At 43.6% G+C, this 15618-nt stretch overlaps 1 protein-coding gene across 1 annotated transcript in view; it reads right to left on the bottom strand.

Annotated features, from left to right (window-relative positions):
• Positions 1-442, bottom strand: part of LOC146233545 (inactive dipeptidyl peptidase 10-like) — a 63378-nt gene extending 62936 nt beyond the window's left edge. The window contains exon 1 of the mRNA XM_084688954.1: positions 383-442. Within this exon, the coding sequence (XP_084545080.1) occupies positions 383-442 (60 nt within the window). The remainder of the gene's footprint in view (positions 1-382) is intronic.
• Between the last annotated feature and the right edge of the window lie 15176 nt (positions 443-15618).

The following is a 15618-nucleotide window of genomic DNA, read 5'->3' as shown; positions in this document are numbered from 1 at the left end:
GTGTCCTTCCTCCAAGTTAATTATTTATCCAACGCTGTGCCAATGTATAAGTAATGCAAACGACATCACCAAAAAGAGCCTAATTCAATTTTACGTCGGGACTCGGGACAAATTCTTTTAAACAAGCCGTCCACTTGTCCGCGTGTGGCGTTAAGTGTCAACAATTCACCAATTATCTGTAGTGGGCTTTTATGTTATAGATATTCAGGAAGAGAATACAACTTTTCCTTGTTAAGACTGCCGTGAACAACATTAACCACGTGCGTTTCGAATCAGAAAAGTCAAAAGATAGCACCATAAACTTGTGAGAACGTGACACGGATTGTTCACTAAACCAGCCTTGGTAAACAACACGGCAACTTTGATAAGTGCATCTTCTTACCTTAACACTGGTGGATGAAAGTCGGCGGACCTTCTGTGCTGCTCCGGCACTTTGATTCATGTTTCAGCACCTGGACAGCTCCGATAAAGAAAACGGGAGGAAAACGGTTGAAATCGCCGTGTGCTTTGTCAATCTGCGCAAGCAAGCAGAGTGGTAGGTGTGAGTAGTCACTGGTCAACAGGGGACTCGTTGAAGCCAGTTTACTTGTGCGTAGTCAGGACGATCACATGCATGATTTCTCAACCAATGATGCCTTGCGCGTAAGGACTCGCGCTCTACCGACGCTCCAGCTGTGAGTGTGCCTTTCGCCCAACACTGATGCGAGAGAAATGCAAGGATTAAGACACCCTAACGGAATCCTCGAAACGTATCATACTAGTTGTTATTTACAGCATGGAAATAACAATTGACAGATACAACACCGCATTCCCTTTAATATCATTTTCCAGTGCCACTTATTCCTACTTCCCGTCTAGGAATATGCTACTAACATTTGCCTCATCTCTCTGGTAAAATATTAAAGCTAAGTCATTTTTTCGGTGCTTTAATTGGGTACACAGTGTTGTCTCGCTAGCTAAAGCTTGTCTGCCATTTCATCTGGAGCTTAGGATCGAGCATGGGCGTATCTAGCCCATGGAGCCCCCCCCCAAAAAAATTATTGGCCCCCCTCCAAAACATTTTTTTTTTTTTTTTTGTAAATTTCTCTTCCTAAAACCCACTAGAGGACACTATTTAATGTCTTCTGGGGGAACATGCCCCCAGACCATGGACGGACTGGGAGTAAAAATAGGCCCTGGACTTTGATCCAGACCAGCCTACCAGAACCGGTCCCGTATACGCCACCACAGCGAGCGCCCTGCTGATGCATGCAAATTCTGTGCCTGATGTGATGCTTTGGGACTTCCACGCTTAATGCGAGCGCGCGTAGTGCACGAGCAAATTCTTTTGGCTGATTTGAGCAAAAAATAGTTTTTTGAGCTTGATGTCTCGTCTCACAAACATGGCCTTTTGTCCAATTGGTAAAACATTGTCTAGTGAAGGTAATTACGTTTACATTTCTTAACCTGGTTTTCCATCTTTATTTTGTCTCTATAGCTAACTTTCGATATGTCCGTTTCACTGTTGTGTGTAAGCGGCACTAAGGCCTGCATAGACGTTCATTTGGAATAGACCAACCGGCCTGGGGGAAAGGGGGGCCGGCCAACCGTGTCGCTCAATCTTCTTCCAACATTTTTATCAGCAGTAAAAAATGGGAATTCTCCCGATTCTCCCGATGGCCAGTCCGCTACTGCCCCAGACCCCCTAGTTTTGCTGGGTCACAGGAACAATTATAGGTTTTATCTAGGGGGCTTAGCCCCCCCAAAAGTGGGAACCTAGATTCGCCCCTGGGATCGAGCTGCATTTAAGCTCTCTCACGCTCCGCGTCAATCCGCTATGAGGAGTTAGAATGTTTGCAAATGAAGAAAAGGTCGGTTTAATCCGCTTTTTGGGGCTTGCATGTAAGTGTAAAAGCCAAAGAAATGCATTTTCTAAGATGTGGGTTTTAAATGACACTTTGCATTGTAATACAAACTCAAATAATCTAAAGGGCAACTTGAATGTAAATTTCACCTGGGGCAGTAAACAACTTCTGGGCGATTCTTTAAACATGACAATGTATTTGATCAAATCTCCAACGCTGTGATATATTGTGTATTGTGGACAGGAGACAAGGTGTCATCTAAACCCTGGGAGTCGGGTGGCTTAGCAGTTAGAGAATTGGGCTATTAATCACAACTGTTGTCGGTTCGATTCCTGGCCGTGCCAATGACATTGTGTCCTTGGGCAAGGCACTTCACCCTACTTGCCTAGGAGAGAATGTCCCTGTACTTACTGTAAGTCGCTCTGGATAAGAGCGTCTGCTAAATGACTAAATGTAAACCCTCAGTAGTGGACAGGTTGGAGCACAAGGTCCCCAGTTTATGATCCAGGTCAGGATCATTTCAGGGTCAGGATATTTGATAGTGTCTCCAGGTTGACGGAGTCATTCCCAACCTTTGAGAGATGCACAGCAAATCCAAGACTGTTCAAACCTTGTACAAAAGGTGCATGGGAGTAACGTCTGTTGCATGTTGGATGAAGGTTAACAATTCAATTCTCCTGTAACAATTCCACCTAGCCTGGACCTGAAATTGTCTATTGATTCTAGGACTGGTATTGACTCTTCGCAATAAACAGTTAGGAGTGTAAAATCCTGATGTTATTGATGTTTGAGTCTAGGGAAAGCGTTGAGGTTCTGGTGTGGGTGAAACATCATGAGTTTAAATGAACAAGACCCTGTGTGGGACCAGGGTTCGATTCCCTCATTATGGACTCCTGCAGTAGGTCTTTTGAAAATAGTTAGAAGCTGCTTGTTTAAAAAGAAACAACAAAAGAATCAATATGAATCAACAAAGTGACTGCAACAATATTATAATAGGATTATATGAGATAAAAATGGATAATATAATACAAGGCTGCAATAATGAGGTCATATTTGATCTACTGATTGGGATTCATTCGTGCTAATGGTAAATCCTTTAATTTCTCCCACACCTCCAACAAGCTCAGAACCCTTGTGTTCCGAGTACCCCACCACCACCCCCACCTCCCGGACCAACATGGCTGGGTGGGGTGGCGTGTGGACCTGTCGCAGGATGAACCTTCAGATTGAGTCTTTCACGCATGGTTAGTTAGGACACTGCAGTTTGAACGTGTGCCATCAATATTGATATGACCTGCTGGCTCATGGGCCGGGTCTGCCACAGCTGGAACTGACTTTACCAGAGGCCTGGACTCAGTGACATTTCATGGTTATAGAAACACATCTAGTGTAGAACTCCATCCACTCCACATCATGAGAAAAAGGCTCAAGTACCACAGAACCACTCTTCCATAAAATCTCTGCTATCCCTGGACTATCGTACAGACCTGGGACTGAATAAAAGACTAAATTAAATATCCAAATAAAATAAATATGTATTTGCTCTAGCTGTGCTGGAAGACACCTGCTTAGACGGTACCTGACTTTCATCTCAAGCCAGAGTTCGTCCAGCCTACTTTTCTCCACGGGCGAAGCACAGCATCAATAAGTTAAGACGTTCTCATTTGTTTGGCTATCAAAGGCTCTTTGAAAAAATGAACTGATTGTTTGCGCCCACTTGAAAGAGTGTGTACAGTTTTAGAGAGAAGGGGATAAGAGAGATGAAGAGGGAAAGATGAGGAAGAGAGAGAGAGATGCTGCCTTTTGAGCTTGGAAAGGTCGAGGCTTGAGAAGAAGGGGGTCACTGTCCATCGATTGAGCTCCAAAATGTCAGCGGCAACTGTACACTGGGACAGACTCTGACATTAAGACCTTCTTACCAAACTCATTCAAAAATCTCTCATCAAAAGGCTACCTCAAAGTGGATACAGTCATTCAAAGTGTAACTTCGTTAACCGATATCTTAACCATTTTCGGTTCACCTCAGATTATATTTTTCATTGATTGTGAGCATTTTGGATTCATACCTTCAAAGGAGACGTGACTCCAATCCCAGACCCAGGCCTCAAAACAGCCGTTTCATGAAGCGTTTTGTGACGTTGCCCTGATCTGGAGACAGCTGTGCTTCCCAACAGGGGTTGTTGTTGAAAGACTGTGAAATGATTTGATGCTTGGCGGTTTGAGTCAAGACAAGCTTGTCCTGCTGGGGTGCAGGTTTTGGACAAGCTTCAGTAACCGTTCAAGAGCTGTGACTGTAGAGAGCCTCTCGCACAGTCAGCACATTTACATCATCCTGACAATAATCTTTGCATTGAATCCCATAATAATTCCTGGAAAATCCCATGTTATAATCCCTTTGACTGTAGTTATAACTTTGATTGGGACATACGCACCAGGTGCTATGATGTACCCAAGAAAAAAAGATAAGCAAGCGTAGGTTAGAATAATTAAGTGTTCTTTTTCCACATACAGCTTTTATATTTTCACTATATTTATCTTTTATACACATTGGAAGTGTACTGAAAATGCACAGATTTTGTAACTTCAAATATCACTTTTAGCTTTTTGTACTTATACTTTGTAGGTATACTGTAAGTAGATATTTTCTCTTGGGTAAATAGGGAGGATCAGTCTGCCTGTCTGGTGAGCTGATTTTACATAGCGTGTCAGGCTGGTGACAGCACAGCACAACTCTGACTTTATCTACTGAAACATTCCCTTTAATCTGTATTATCTATAGCCTGGTGCAGTTCTATTCTAATTCAGCCTGCGTGTATACCCTTTTCTCCTATTATCATCCATCTCTTTCATCTTTTGATCTTCCAGCAAAGGTTTAATAGTACATACTAACATACGAAAGATGAGGAGTAATAGGGAGGAAATGGAACTGAGAGGAAAAAAAGAATCAAGTCCCAGTTTGTGAAAGAGATGCCTTCCTTTGCTCATGAGATAAACCTTACACAACTGTGTGGGCCCTTTCCCCCCCCCCACTGTCAGGATCAGTCAATCAACCAATCAATCACTGCCTCAGAGTGAGGAGGACTCTGTCTGCACTGAAGGACAATTTCTTCACCAGTCTCTGCTCCCTTCTCAGCTGTTTTAGTCCAGCTCTTTCTCCCTGTCCCAGTCAGTCACTTTCGCCAACTCTCCGAGGAGATGGTGTGTGTGTGTGTGTCTGTGTGTGTGTGTGTGTGTGTGTGTGTGTGTGTCTGTATGTGTGTATGTATGTGTGTGTGTCTGTGTGTGTGTGTCTGTGTGTGTCTGTATGTGTGTATGTGTGTGTGTCTGTGTGTGTGTGTCTGTATGTGTGTGTGTCTGTGTGTGTGTGTGTGTCAGTGTGTGTGTGTGTCTGTGTGTGTGTCTGTGTATGTGTGTATATGTGTTCGTATGTATGTGTGTGTGTGTGTGTCTGTGTGTGTGTGTGTGTGTGTATGTGTGTATATGTGTTCGTATGTATGTGTGTGTGTGTGTGTGTGTATGTGTGTGTGTGACTTACCAGTCCCATCCTGTTTACTCTGTGTTTTGAGCTACTTCTAACATTTCAATTCCTTGTGGAGGAAATTGCTATTTCCATGCACTTTTTGATGTATTTTTAACGCCAGCTTGACAGCAAATTTCTCTTTCATGAAATTCTGCTTCCCACTGTCAGTGGCTGTTTGCGTTTGGTGCTTTCATTAACAATGACCACAGACAGTGGGCTTTCTATATCTCTCCCGTATTCAATGGGGAAATTAGACGGTAGGGGATGTAATAGTCTGGGCTGTTCCACCGCTATCCGTCCTTGATGGATGCCATATTATCCCAGATCTCGGCCGTCGGAAGTTAATTTAATTTTTTTTCCTCCATAATGGAAAACTATTATTCCCATAATAGAAAAATATTATACCAGTTAATAACCCAACGGATACTGGCTAGATGTGCTTTGTAGTAGACACACGTCTGGTTAAACTCATGAGCATCTCTCTTTTTAATTGAACATCGATAAACATGAATACAAATAACAATTCTGGAATTGTAATATCAGATTATTGACGTCGCCCTTTTATGGGGCTTCATTTGATTACAGACAGACCGAGTTTATGTAGGTTCATGTCTTAATTACTTTTTTTTATGAAACCATAACTTGCTCCGACAAAGTTGTTGCCCAATTGAAGGCTTATCATTTTAATTAAATTAGCTAAATTACTATTCCACACTGCAAAAAACACGTCTGCAAAACCAAACCACAGAAATGATCGAACCGAAAACTTTAATTAAATTCAGTTTAAGAACCAAAGTGAGCCTGATCATTCAAAAGAATTGTTTAATTGCATTCCGATCTTGCTCATCAGGATTAGAAAGAAAGAGGAAGACAGAGAGAGAATAAGAGGGAAGGAGACAGAGAGGGGAAGAGAGGCAGACAGAAACAGAGAGAGGTGATGTTGAAATCCTCCCTCTAGCCTTTCATCTCTGAGAAGAGTGGACGACCATCCCCATCCCTCTCTCCATCCATTCCCGCAGAGCAGAGGTGAAGAGGGAGGACTGACCTTCTAGCCCCTTCCATAATTACCTCTCCAGGTTCTATTAAAGAGCCCCCCCGATCAGGTTCCCTGGACATGTAGCCCGTACAGCTTCCTTCACGTCTACCCTCCAGACCGCCCCCCTACCCTCCAGACCGCCCCCCTACCCTCCAGACCGCCCCCCTACCCTCCAGACCGCCCCCCTACCCTCCAGACCGCCCCCCTACCCTCCAGACCGCCCCCCCCACACTCCTCCACATCTCCTGACTCCTCATTCAAACACACCAGCATCTGCCTCAAGGTGCGTCCAGGCACCAGCCACGCGCCCACGTTCTTCCTGCAGGGTTCTGAGGAGAGAGGGGGCGGAGAGGGGCGGGGGAAAGGGGTGAGGAGGGAGCCAAGGAGAGGGGGCGCCTTGGGGACTGGACCTCCAGCCCAGTTGGAGAGAACACAGCCCTCAGCCAGAGTGGACAGTAGTTGTAGTTGACGGTGGAGTATGCAGGAGCCAGGTTCTGCAGATAAGTGGGCCAGACCTGCAAATCCCCCTAGCACACTCATTTAAAAAACTGTGAGATGATGAACCTTAAACGCAGCCTTTAAGAAGGGGTGACTTCCAGATGATGGAGCCTGTTCTGACTACAAAGGCGTTTGCGAGCCACATGGTTTAAAAGTTTATCATTCGTTTTATGCGGACACGCGCAGCTTGGCGAGGGCGGTTTCACCTTGATCTCTGCTGAGAGAGGGGATACGAGCTCACTACTGGGCTTCTCTTTATGGAACATCGAGCATGGATTAGCCCCACGCTTTTGGGACTTGTAATGGCACACTTTGCGCGTCTGAGTATAAGCCCTGACAAAGGGAATGATTAATGGATGGAGCTATTTAAGACTTTGTGTAATTATGAGGAGAAGAAGGAGAGACGAACCAGGCCGATGGAATGAGACCAAAGCTGAACAGTATCTGTGAAAAACTCAGTGAAGTATCACCAGCGGACAATTGTTGGCTAACGTTGAAATAGAGGATCTGTAGTGTTCTAACACCGAGAGCTACCGTCTAGATTTACTCTCCAGAGGGAATTAAAGACAAAGAAAACTCGAATGACAAGGAGACAGTGAAACCACAAAAGGGATAGACGAGTCCTTTGAAGTAAAATCCGTTTTAGCTTTGTCTTTGCCCTCAAAAAATTTAACGCTTCAAATTGAATTCAAGAAGTATTTTTCCAAAAATGAGTTGGATTGAAAAAGAGTTCAACTGAACTTGGTTCAATCTCACCTCATAGCCAGTCAGCTATGAGAGGCCGTCATGTGCGACTTCCAAGAGAGAGCTTAACAAAAGTGCATAGGTCACTCACTGATCATAACAACAAGATAGTCCCAAACGTTGCGGGTAGCCAAAACATGAAGCATATATTGTGAAAAAACAAATGAGTCCCAAAGGGAAGAACTATAAGAGCAGTTGAACAAGTTACAATTAAACAACATGAACCTCGTGCAAGAATGTATCTGTAGAAAAGCAAGCTACAATAAACAAACAATAATAATATATTTCACAGCTAGTACATAAGAGGAGAGGCGAGATGTGAGGTGGACAGGAAGAGGGGGAGGCTGGACGAGATGTGAGGTGGACAGGAAGAGGGGGAGGCTGGACGAGATGTGAGGTGGACAGGAAGAGGGGGAGGCTGGACGAGATGTGAGGTGGACAGGAAGAGGGGGAGGCTGGACGAGATGTGAGGTGGACAGGAAGAGGGGGAGACTGGACGAGATGTGAGGTGGACAGGAAGAGGGGGAGGCTGGAGCAGCAGAACTCATGTCGCTAACTGGGTCGCCCCCCCCCCCCCTCACCTCCGATTCTATAGAAAACACCATCAGCATTTAGCCAATGGCAGGGAAGACATATGAATAGAATAGGCAACATGTGGGTTCCCAGTTAAAGGCCTGGCTCAGCCAGGCTGGCTGGGTGATGTCATGTCCTGGAAGCAATACAGCTTGTAGTGCTTCCACCGCTCTTAGAGGATGAAATCCCATGTCACCTCAAGCTGCTCATGTAAACAATGACAATCAGAGACCATGACGAGGGGGAATCATTTCACCAAGAAAAATCTATTTGGCTCGCGAGACACAAGAAGGTATTTTTCCTCCTCTGTGAATCAGTTTCATCTGGTTTGATCCAATTCCCTTAATACCTAAATGTGATGAATTGCTAATTACCTCAGAAATAATCCATCCGGCTGTGTCCATGCAATTCAATAATGGATGATAGTAAGACACATATATTACAGTAATATGAAATGTGTGTGTGAGAGTATGGTGTGTGTGTGTGTGTGTATTGCAACCGAACACAAACATTATGTGAAAGGTACTTCGTTTGTCTTTTGTTAGAATTTGTATTTACATTTTTTATGAAACATATGGCTGATAGGCTTCTAACAGCTGTCATTAACACAAAATAAGTACTGACTACAAATTCCAGAATGCATTGCTGAAAGTATCGTGCCTGATATGGTTCCAGTTGCCACACCATCTGGATCTCCTGTTAGCACTCAGAGTTCATGCATGGGGGACCAGCGTATGTTGAGCAGAGTTAATTTGACTATCACCCTGAGCACCAAACACATTAACCAAAGCATTCATACAGATCCTCTTTATTAAAGACACTTACAGTCCTAATGCTGACAAATGGTACAGTTAGACCCCGCTGATCATCCTATGAACCAAACCTTTGAGCTGCTCAGTATCCCTTCATTAAGGTTCAGCATGTCCTTCTGGAGTTCAGATCTAAACCCTCCTCTGACCACGCGTCGGTCTCTGTACACCAGACACGGCTATACTCAGACCACATGAATCCCACAGCTATCTTCTCTTCATCACGCTTGGCCCGGTCGCCGAGGAACAATAATCTGGGATGCTTAAAGGATTTGGAGACTTCAACTGTATCCACATAAAGAAGCAAAGCTGCTATTTACTCAGAGAGGAACACAGACAATTTGGGTCAATTGCAAATGTGGTCCAGGCTGCCGACCGAATGGGTGTGATCCCCTGGCTTACTGGAGGCTGGGCTGGATCCTGGCAGCACAGTCAGCACAGCCAGTCAACACAGCCAGTCAGCACAGCCAGTCAGCACAGCCAGTCAGTACAGCCAGTCAGGACAGCCAGTCAGGACAGCCAGTCATCACAGCCAGTCAGCACAGCCAGTCAACACAGCCAGTCAGTACAGCCAGTCATCACAGCCAGTCAGCACAGCCAGTCATCACAGCCAGTCAGTACAGCCAGTCCCCAGGCTCACACTGGTGATGTGAGCATTGTTGGCCAGGCTGAGGGGCTTTTCTAGTGGTCTGAGGAATACAGCACATACAGCACGTTTCTAAAGGGTTTACAAAGTCTGATTTAAATTGGAGGTTTACTTGTGGCAGCCGCTGTACCCTGCCATGCAATTACTGGTTACAAGGATGTTGTAATCGTGGAGCAACTGGATTGTGTGAGAGCATGTGTGTGGGAATGTGTGTGTGTGTGGGCATGTGTGTGTGTGTGCGTGTGGGGGCATGTGTGTGTGTGTGCATGTGGGGGCATGTGTGTGTGTGTGTGTGTGGGGGCATGTGTGTGCGTGTGTGTGTGTGTGGGGGGGGCATGTGTGTGTGGTGCCGGTCTGCCTGCACTTTTCAGGTCATGATCACAAACCATCTGGTTACTGTAGACCAAGCTCCTGTGAGGGCTGAGGCTGAATCAGAACACAGCTGCAAAACACACACATACACCCACACGCGTGTACATACAGTCGCTCTCAACAATAAACACATTTGATTATGCAAAGCTGTCAGCGCTGGTAGAAACAAAAATAACTATTCAGTGACAATTGTCCTTCAAGCAGGATTTTGCCACAGTCTGCACAGAAGACTGGAGTGCCTTGTGTTTGTTTAGATAAAGATGTCTTCTTTAGAGAGTTGAGCTTTTGGTTTGAAGATGTCGATCAAGTGCGATCATTTGCATTTTGATGCAGCTAATTACTTTCATAAATCTGGCTATTAAAAATGTACCTTTTATATGTGAGATAGCATGTGATAGCGGGCGGTTAAATGAACCAATCATCACAGATAAGTGACATCTTGTCCTGTTCTGACTAGTCATTTAAGAATGCAGGGTTTCAATGAAGACACATTTAAAACACAGGAGTCCTTGGCCTTGTTGAAGAGGCCAGTAGAGGATGGAAAGAGGAGTAGCTGGAACAGCTAGAGTGTCCAGGATGGGAGGGGTCGGCCACAATCTTCCTCGCTCGCCTCAGGGTCCTCGAGGTGTGCAGGTCCTCGAGGGTAGGCAGATTGCAGCCGATCACCTTCTCAGCAGTGCGGATGATACGCTGCAGCCTGCTCTTGTCCTTGGCAGTGGCAGCAGCTTACCAGATGGTGATGGAGGAGGTGAGGATGGACTCAAACATGGCAGTTTTTGTTTAAAAAAAAGCAGAGCTTCCAATTGCTTTGTCAAGTAAAAGGCTTTTCACAGATCTGCAGATTGTTTTTCCAACATCAACGGTGAAAACAAATCATCCTGGACATTTAACGCCATGCTAAAAGGCTTTCAGGGTAAGTGTCAGCAAGAAGTGTGAAAATATCCCTACCAACAAGGATTGGCAGCTTAGCATTTGGCAGCGAGACTGATAGACTTACTGAAGAACTGGGACTTTTGATGGAAGTGGGAAGTGCTGTGAATTACCCTCAAAGCCTCAAAACTCTCACTTTCCAAACAGAAGCCATTAGCAGGGGAATCACACACTCAAACACGCTTCTTTTGTGTGCAATACAAGTGATGGGAAAAAATCACCTGCAGTCAGCATTTACAGTATATCAATCCATTGATCTGTGAAGACAGACTGATCAAAAATGATCCTATTATTTGATGCTATACTTATGTTATAATATGTACTGTATATTATATGATGCTATACTTATGTTATAATATGTACTGCATATATTATATGATGCTATACTTATGTTATAATATGTACTGCATATATTATATGATGCTATACTTATGTTATAATATGTACTGTATATATTATATGATGCTATACACTATTATGTTTAATCAGCTACAGAACTGTGTATTTTTCCGGGATTAAGTATCGCAGCACCCTGATAGGCCATCGATCTGTGCCCATGAGTGCCTAGCAGAATAAAGCATTCGATGAGATTCAGTTTATAGTTATTACAGTTAGTGAATGCAATCCCTGTCTATCTGGCGCAAAGACAGTTCCTTCCAAAGAACAATCACTTTGTTTGGACAACAATCACATTAGGCCCGCTAACAGTTTATTTGGGCAATTTGTCAATTCCTCGTACTTAGATGAGGAGACAGATGAATGGGAGTCAGACAGTCCTGTTCTTTCCTCCTGCTGCGACCAGGTACTCAGTTTCAGGTGGTTTAGTTTTCGTTCCGTCTGTCTCAGTAGAGTGAACAGTACACCCTTCCACGCAGGGGGAGGGGGAGGAGAGGAACTATTAAATGTTGACCTAAGACACCAGAGAGCTGGTAGCAGAGAGAGGAGGGAGGGCCATGTCTGACAGCTGAACGACATGGCCTCCACCCTGCTATCCGAGCAGATGTTTCCCCTCTTGTCTGTGTAATGATTTAATGGAATTCCTACAAGCACGGTCAACACTTATCACATCGAATAATTTACCTTTCTGTGGCAGTGGTACCTTGGGATTGATTTAAATGAGGACATTGGCTAAACCCAATCATCAATGGGTCACACAACACCAATGGTTGAAGGGTAAAATGGCTGTGTTGACGTCTCTTAGTGTTAGACCAGAGATCCGGCTAATTTAGTTTTACTTCAGCAGCACAGCCCCTTTAGGACATAACACACAGCACAGCCCCTTTAGGACCAAGATAAATGTTTAACCTTCATCAACTGTCATCAAAACGTGTTTATACTGCAACAGTCTTTAGGCAAAGGCTAGACAGAAGCTGACAAAACTCATCACTGAGATTCTAGAGGATTTGGAAAATGAAGTTGCGCAAGGTCAAAAAAGAAAATTGCTTCTGTAATCCCTCGTCACCATATGTGGGGCTGGCACAGTCCTGTTGGGAGATTTTAACGAGCAAAATAAAACAAAACAAACAGTTCTCTGGGCTTGATGAAAGCCCCCGCTAATCTCTCGTCATCTGGAGCAAAGCCACGTTTTTAAGATCCAGCCTGTCCAAACTACATTGTTTTATGGTAACCTTTATTGGCAGACAAGTGACAGTTCACAAAGTCATTATCGGTTTCATCTTTCGTCTTCATGCATTTTCAAAATCATGAAAATTCTATTGTTAAAAAACTAAACACTAAAGCTGACACTACTCTTTCTGACGAGGGTTAATCAACTCCTTCCTCAATAATTGTCTCACCAACATCATACTTTTTTCCATTTCAATCTAATATACAGCACAATATATACACACACAATACAATGTATTTTGTATTTAGAGATTAGTTGAGGCACAGTGGCTGTGAGTGACCAACAGTAAGAGCAAAGCTTCAGACCAAACATTAACCACATCAGTTGCACAGGAAATGGGGTGGAAATCAATTTTGGCAGGAATACAGTAGCCAATGGGAACTTGTAAGTAAACAAACTCCAGCTCGCATTTGACCAATCCACAGAGACACCTTGTTAGAAATAGCCTGCAGCAGTGAAGCACAGCCAATGCCCTCACATTTCTCCATGAAAATTCAACACTCCTTGTCAGAAAAATTATTCTGCTGATCGAACAACTAAATAAAACCAAAATAAAAGGCAGACCAATTATAGAATGTTACCACACAAACTGTCCCCTAGTGCATCTTCCATGCAGAGTATAGGCGGTCCATAAGGTTGACATTTGGAGTAGGTGATTGGACACATCTTCAGCTCTTATCAGGGGCTTTTGGAACCAGGACCACCACTTCTTTTCCGAGTTATTTACCGTATGTGGGTGGAAAGATATGCAGGCACCCTGCAAGCGACTTTTTCACAATCCCAATCCTCCAAAAGAAACCCATGGGGTTGATATTTCACTCCACTCCCGGTCGCTCAACGAGGAGAATATGCGCATATTATGTTGAGCTGATGAATTAGTCATGAGCTATGCTTCGCTCAACCTGCAGCGAGAGATTCCCAATCCGCTCAGAGTGAGCAACAAAGGGAGGAAAACAAATTGTTTGTGGCGGCTGTGAAGTGGCTCAGTGAGAGCGAGAATTACATAATCAACAATGGCAAACTCTAATTGCACAGTCGGGGGATCGAAACGACATCTCTGCGTTAGCACACGAAGTCCAATGGTGGCATGTACAATGCGAGCTTACAGTGTAACAGACACTACCGTAAGATAAAGGGGATGGATCTGATAAAAATTCAATATGCTAATAAGGGTCTTCAGTTGAAATAACCGGTAATGGATATATCTCACCGGCTTTTCAGGACTTTCTACCTACTTAAGTAACGCAAGCGCGGTAGAGTGAAGCGTTAATGGGCAGAATGCAGTAGGGCTAGGCTATAGGCGAGGTAACGAAACGCTTGGCTACGTTTTAGTTACGAGAGGAAGTATAATTACAAACGGCAGCGCCATAGGGCATCAAAGAGTTGGCGTAGACCAATTTACTATCTACTGAAACCATTCCCGAGCAAATGCCTTTCTAAAATTGCAAATGTTGGTGGTCTACACTCACAAAAATGGCGTGGCTCCATAACTAGCTCCGAGAAGTGTAACTTTCCATTATTTCGTAACACAACATTGATAGGGTCAATATAGAGCATCTCAACATGATGGAGTTCTATTTTGTCTCCCCTCCTTGTGCTTATTAACCTGGGCCCTCATACCTACCGTACGATGGCCCAGGTTAATAAATGGATGTATCTGAAATGTTTCGTTTTTGTGAGCATGTGTGCATTTTAAGAGCTTCATTAGTTTCTGCTCTGCGGCAGGCAACATTACTCAGTGGCTGCTAGTCTATGAAAGCCTAATCATGCACTCAAATAATGGAAAAGAGGAGTTGAACCACTGCTGAAGAAAAAAAAAGTTAGGATTTGCTTTTTTCTAAAAAGAGGGATGTTTCTGATAAATGTATTTTAATTTTAATTAGAATGAAGTAAGGGATTAATTTAGATGTATTCATAAAGTATTCAAAAAAATGATGGTAATGTTATTTCATATACTGTTGGAAGTGCAGCCATTCTGACCCCACAAACCGTGTTCTGTTGTAGTATCCTGATACATTCATTTATTTATTTATTTATTACCTCTGGACTAACTTCTTTGTATGACTAGTATAGATAAATAAACCTTGTAACCATACTGAACAGAAAAGAACACTAGTTCAATCCAAAGTAGGCTTAAAGTCGACTTATAAAAGCACTAATTACTAACATACACATATACGCATATACGTATACGAGATGTTGCAATTGTAGCTGAAATATAACCTAACAATAGGATCCCTATACCACACACAAATACATGCAAACACAAAGACTATACACACACAGACAAACATATGCAAACCAACAAATACTCTCTCAGACAATTGAACAGTGGGTGCCCAAGGGCCCCATCCTGGGGTTCCCAGTGGGGTGTAGTGGGGTGGGGTGGTTCTATATAAAGGCTGCTGCCAGTTATTATGGATTCTATTGAAGTTTGCATCTTGGGGAGGTGGATTTGCACAGCTGCATGCTGGGAATGCTGCTCAAGAGCAAGGAGGAATAAATATACATCGCTCATCTCTTCCTCACAGACATTTCTGCATGTTTGGCTGTTGTATTCAGGGGGTGTCTGGTTTTATTTGTCTAGCGGCAGACATAGCAGAAAGACAAAAGTTCCTACAGTATTTCTGTGATTTGATGATTTTACAATGATACTGATGTTACTCAACATTTGAGATTCTTTCAGGTTCAGGTTACTTTATCTGTAGGAAGGTTTTGCTTGCAGTAAGACAACGCATACTTTGAAGACACAGTAGAGTAAACAACAGGCAGACATAATAAGAGCACTCACTGTTCCAGTCATCACTAAACCACTAAAACTAAATAAAATAATAGAATATTAAAATAGATGAAATATATGTTGTTTCTTCTTTATCACCTGTGCAATATTGCTACAACTTTTTCATTAAAAGGTGTTGAGGGATAATACGAGTTTGAAGGAATCTGATACAAGTGGCAATAAGTAGCCTACTGGTTTAAGGTTGAGCTCATGTACATGTACTGAAATAACTGTCACAGC

Source organism: Hypomesus nipponensis, chromosome 23 (assembly GCF_054491055.1).
Source record: "Hypomesus nipponensis isolate SF chromosome 23, ASM5449105v1, whole genome shotgun sequence".
NCBI lineage: Eukaryota > Metazoa > Chordata > Actinopteri > Osmeriformes > Osmeridae > Hypomesus > Hypomesus nipponensis.
This window is presented reverse-complemented; position numbering and strand designations above follow the sequence as displayed.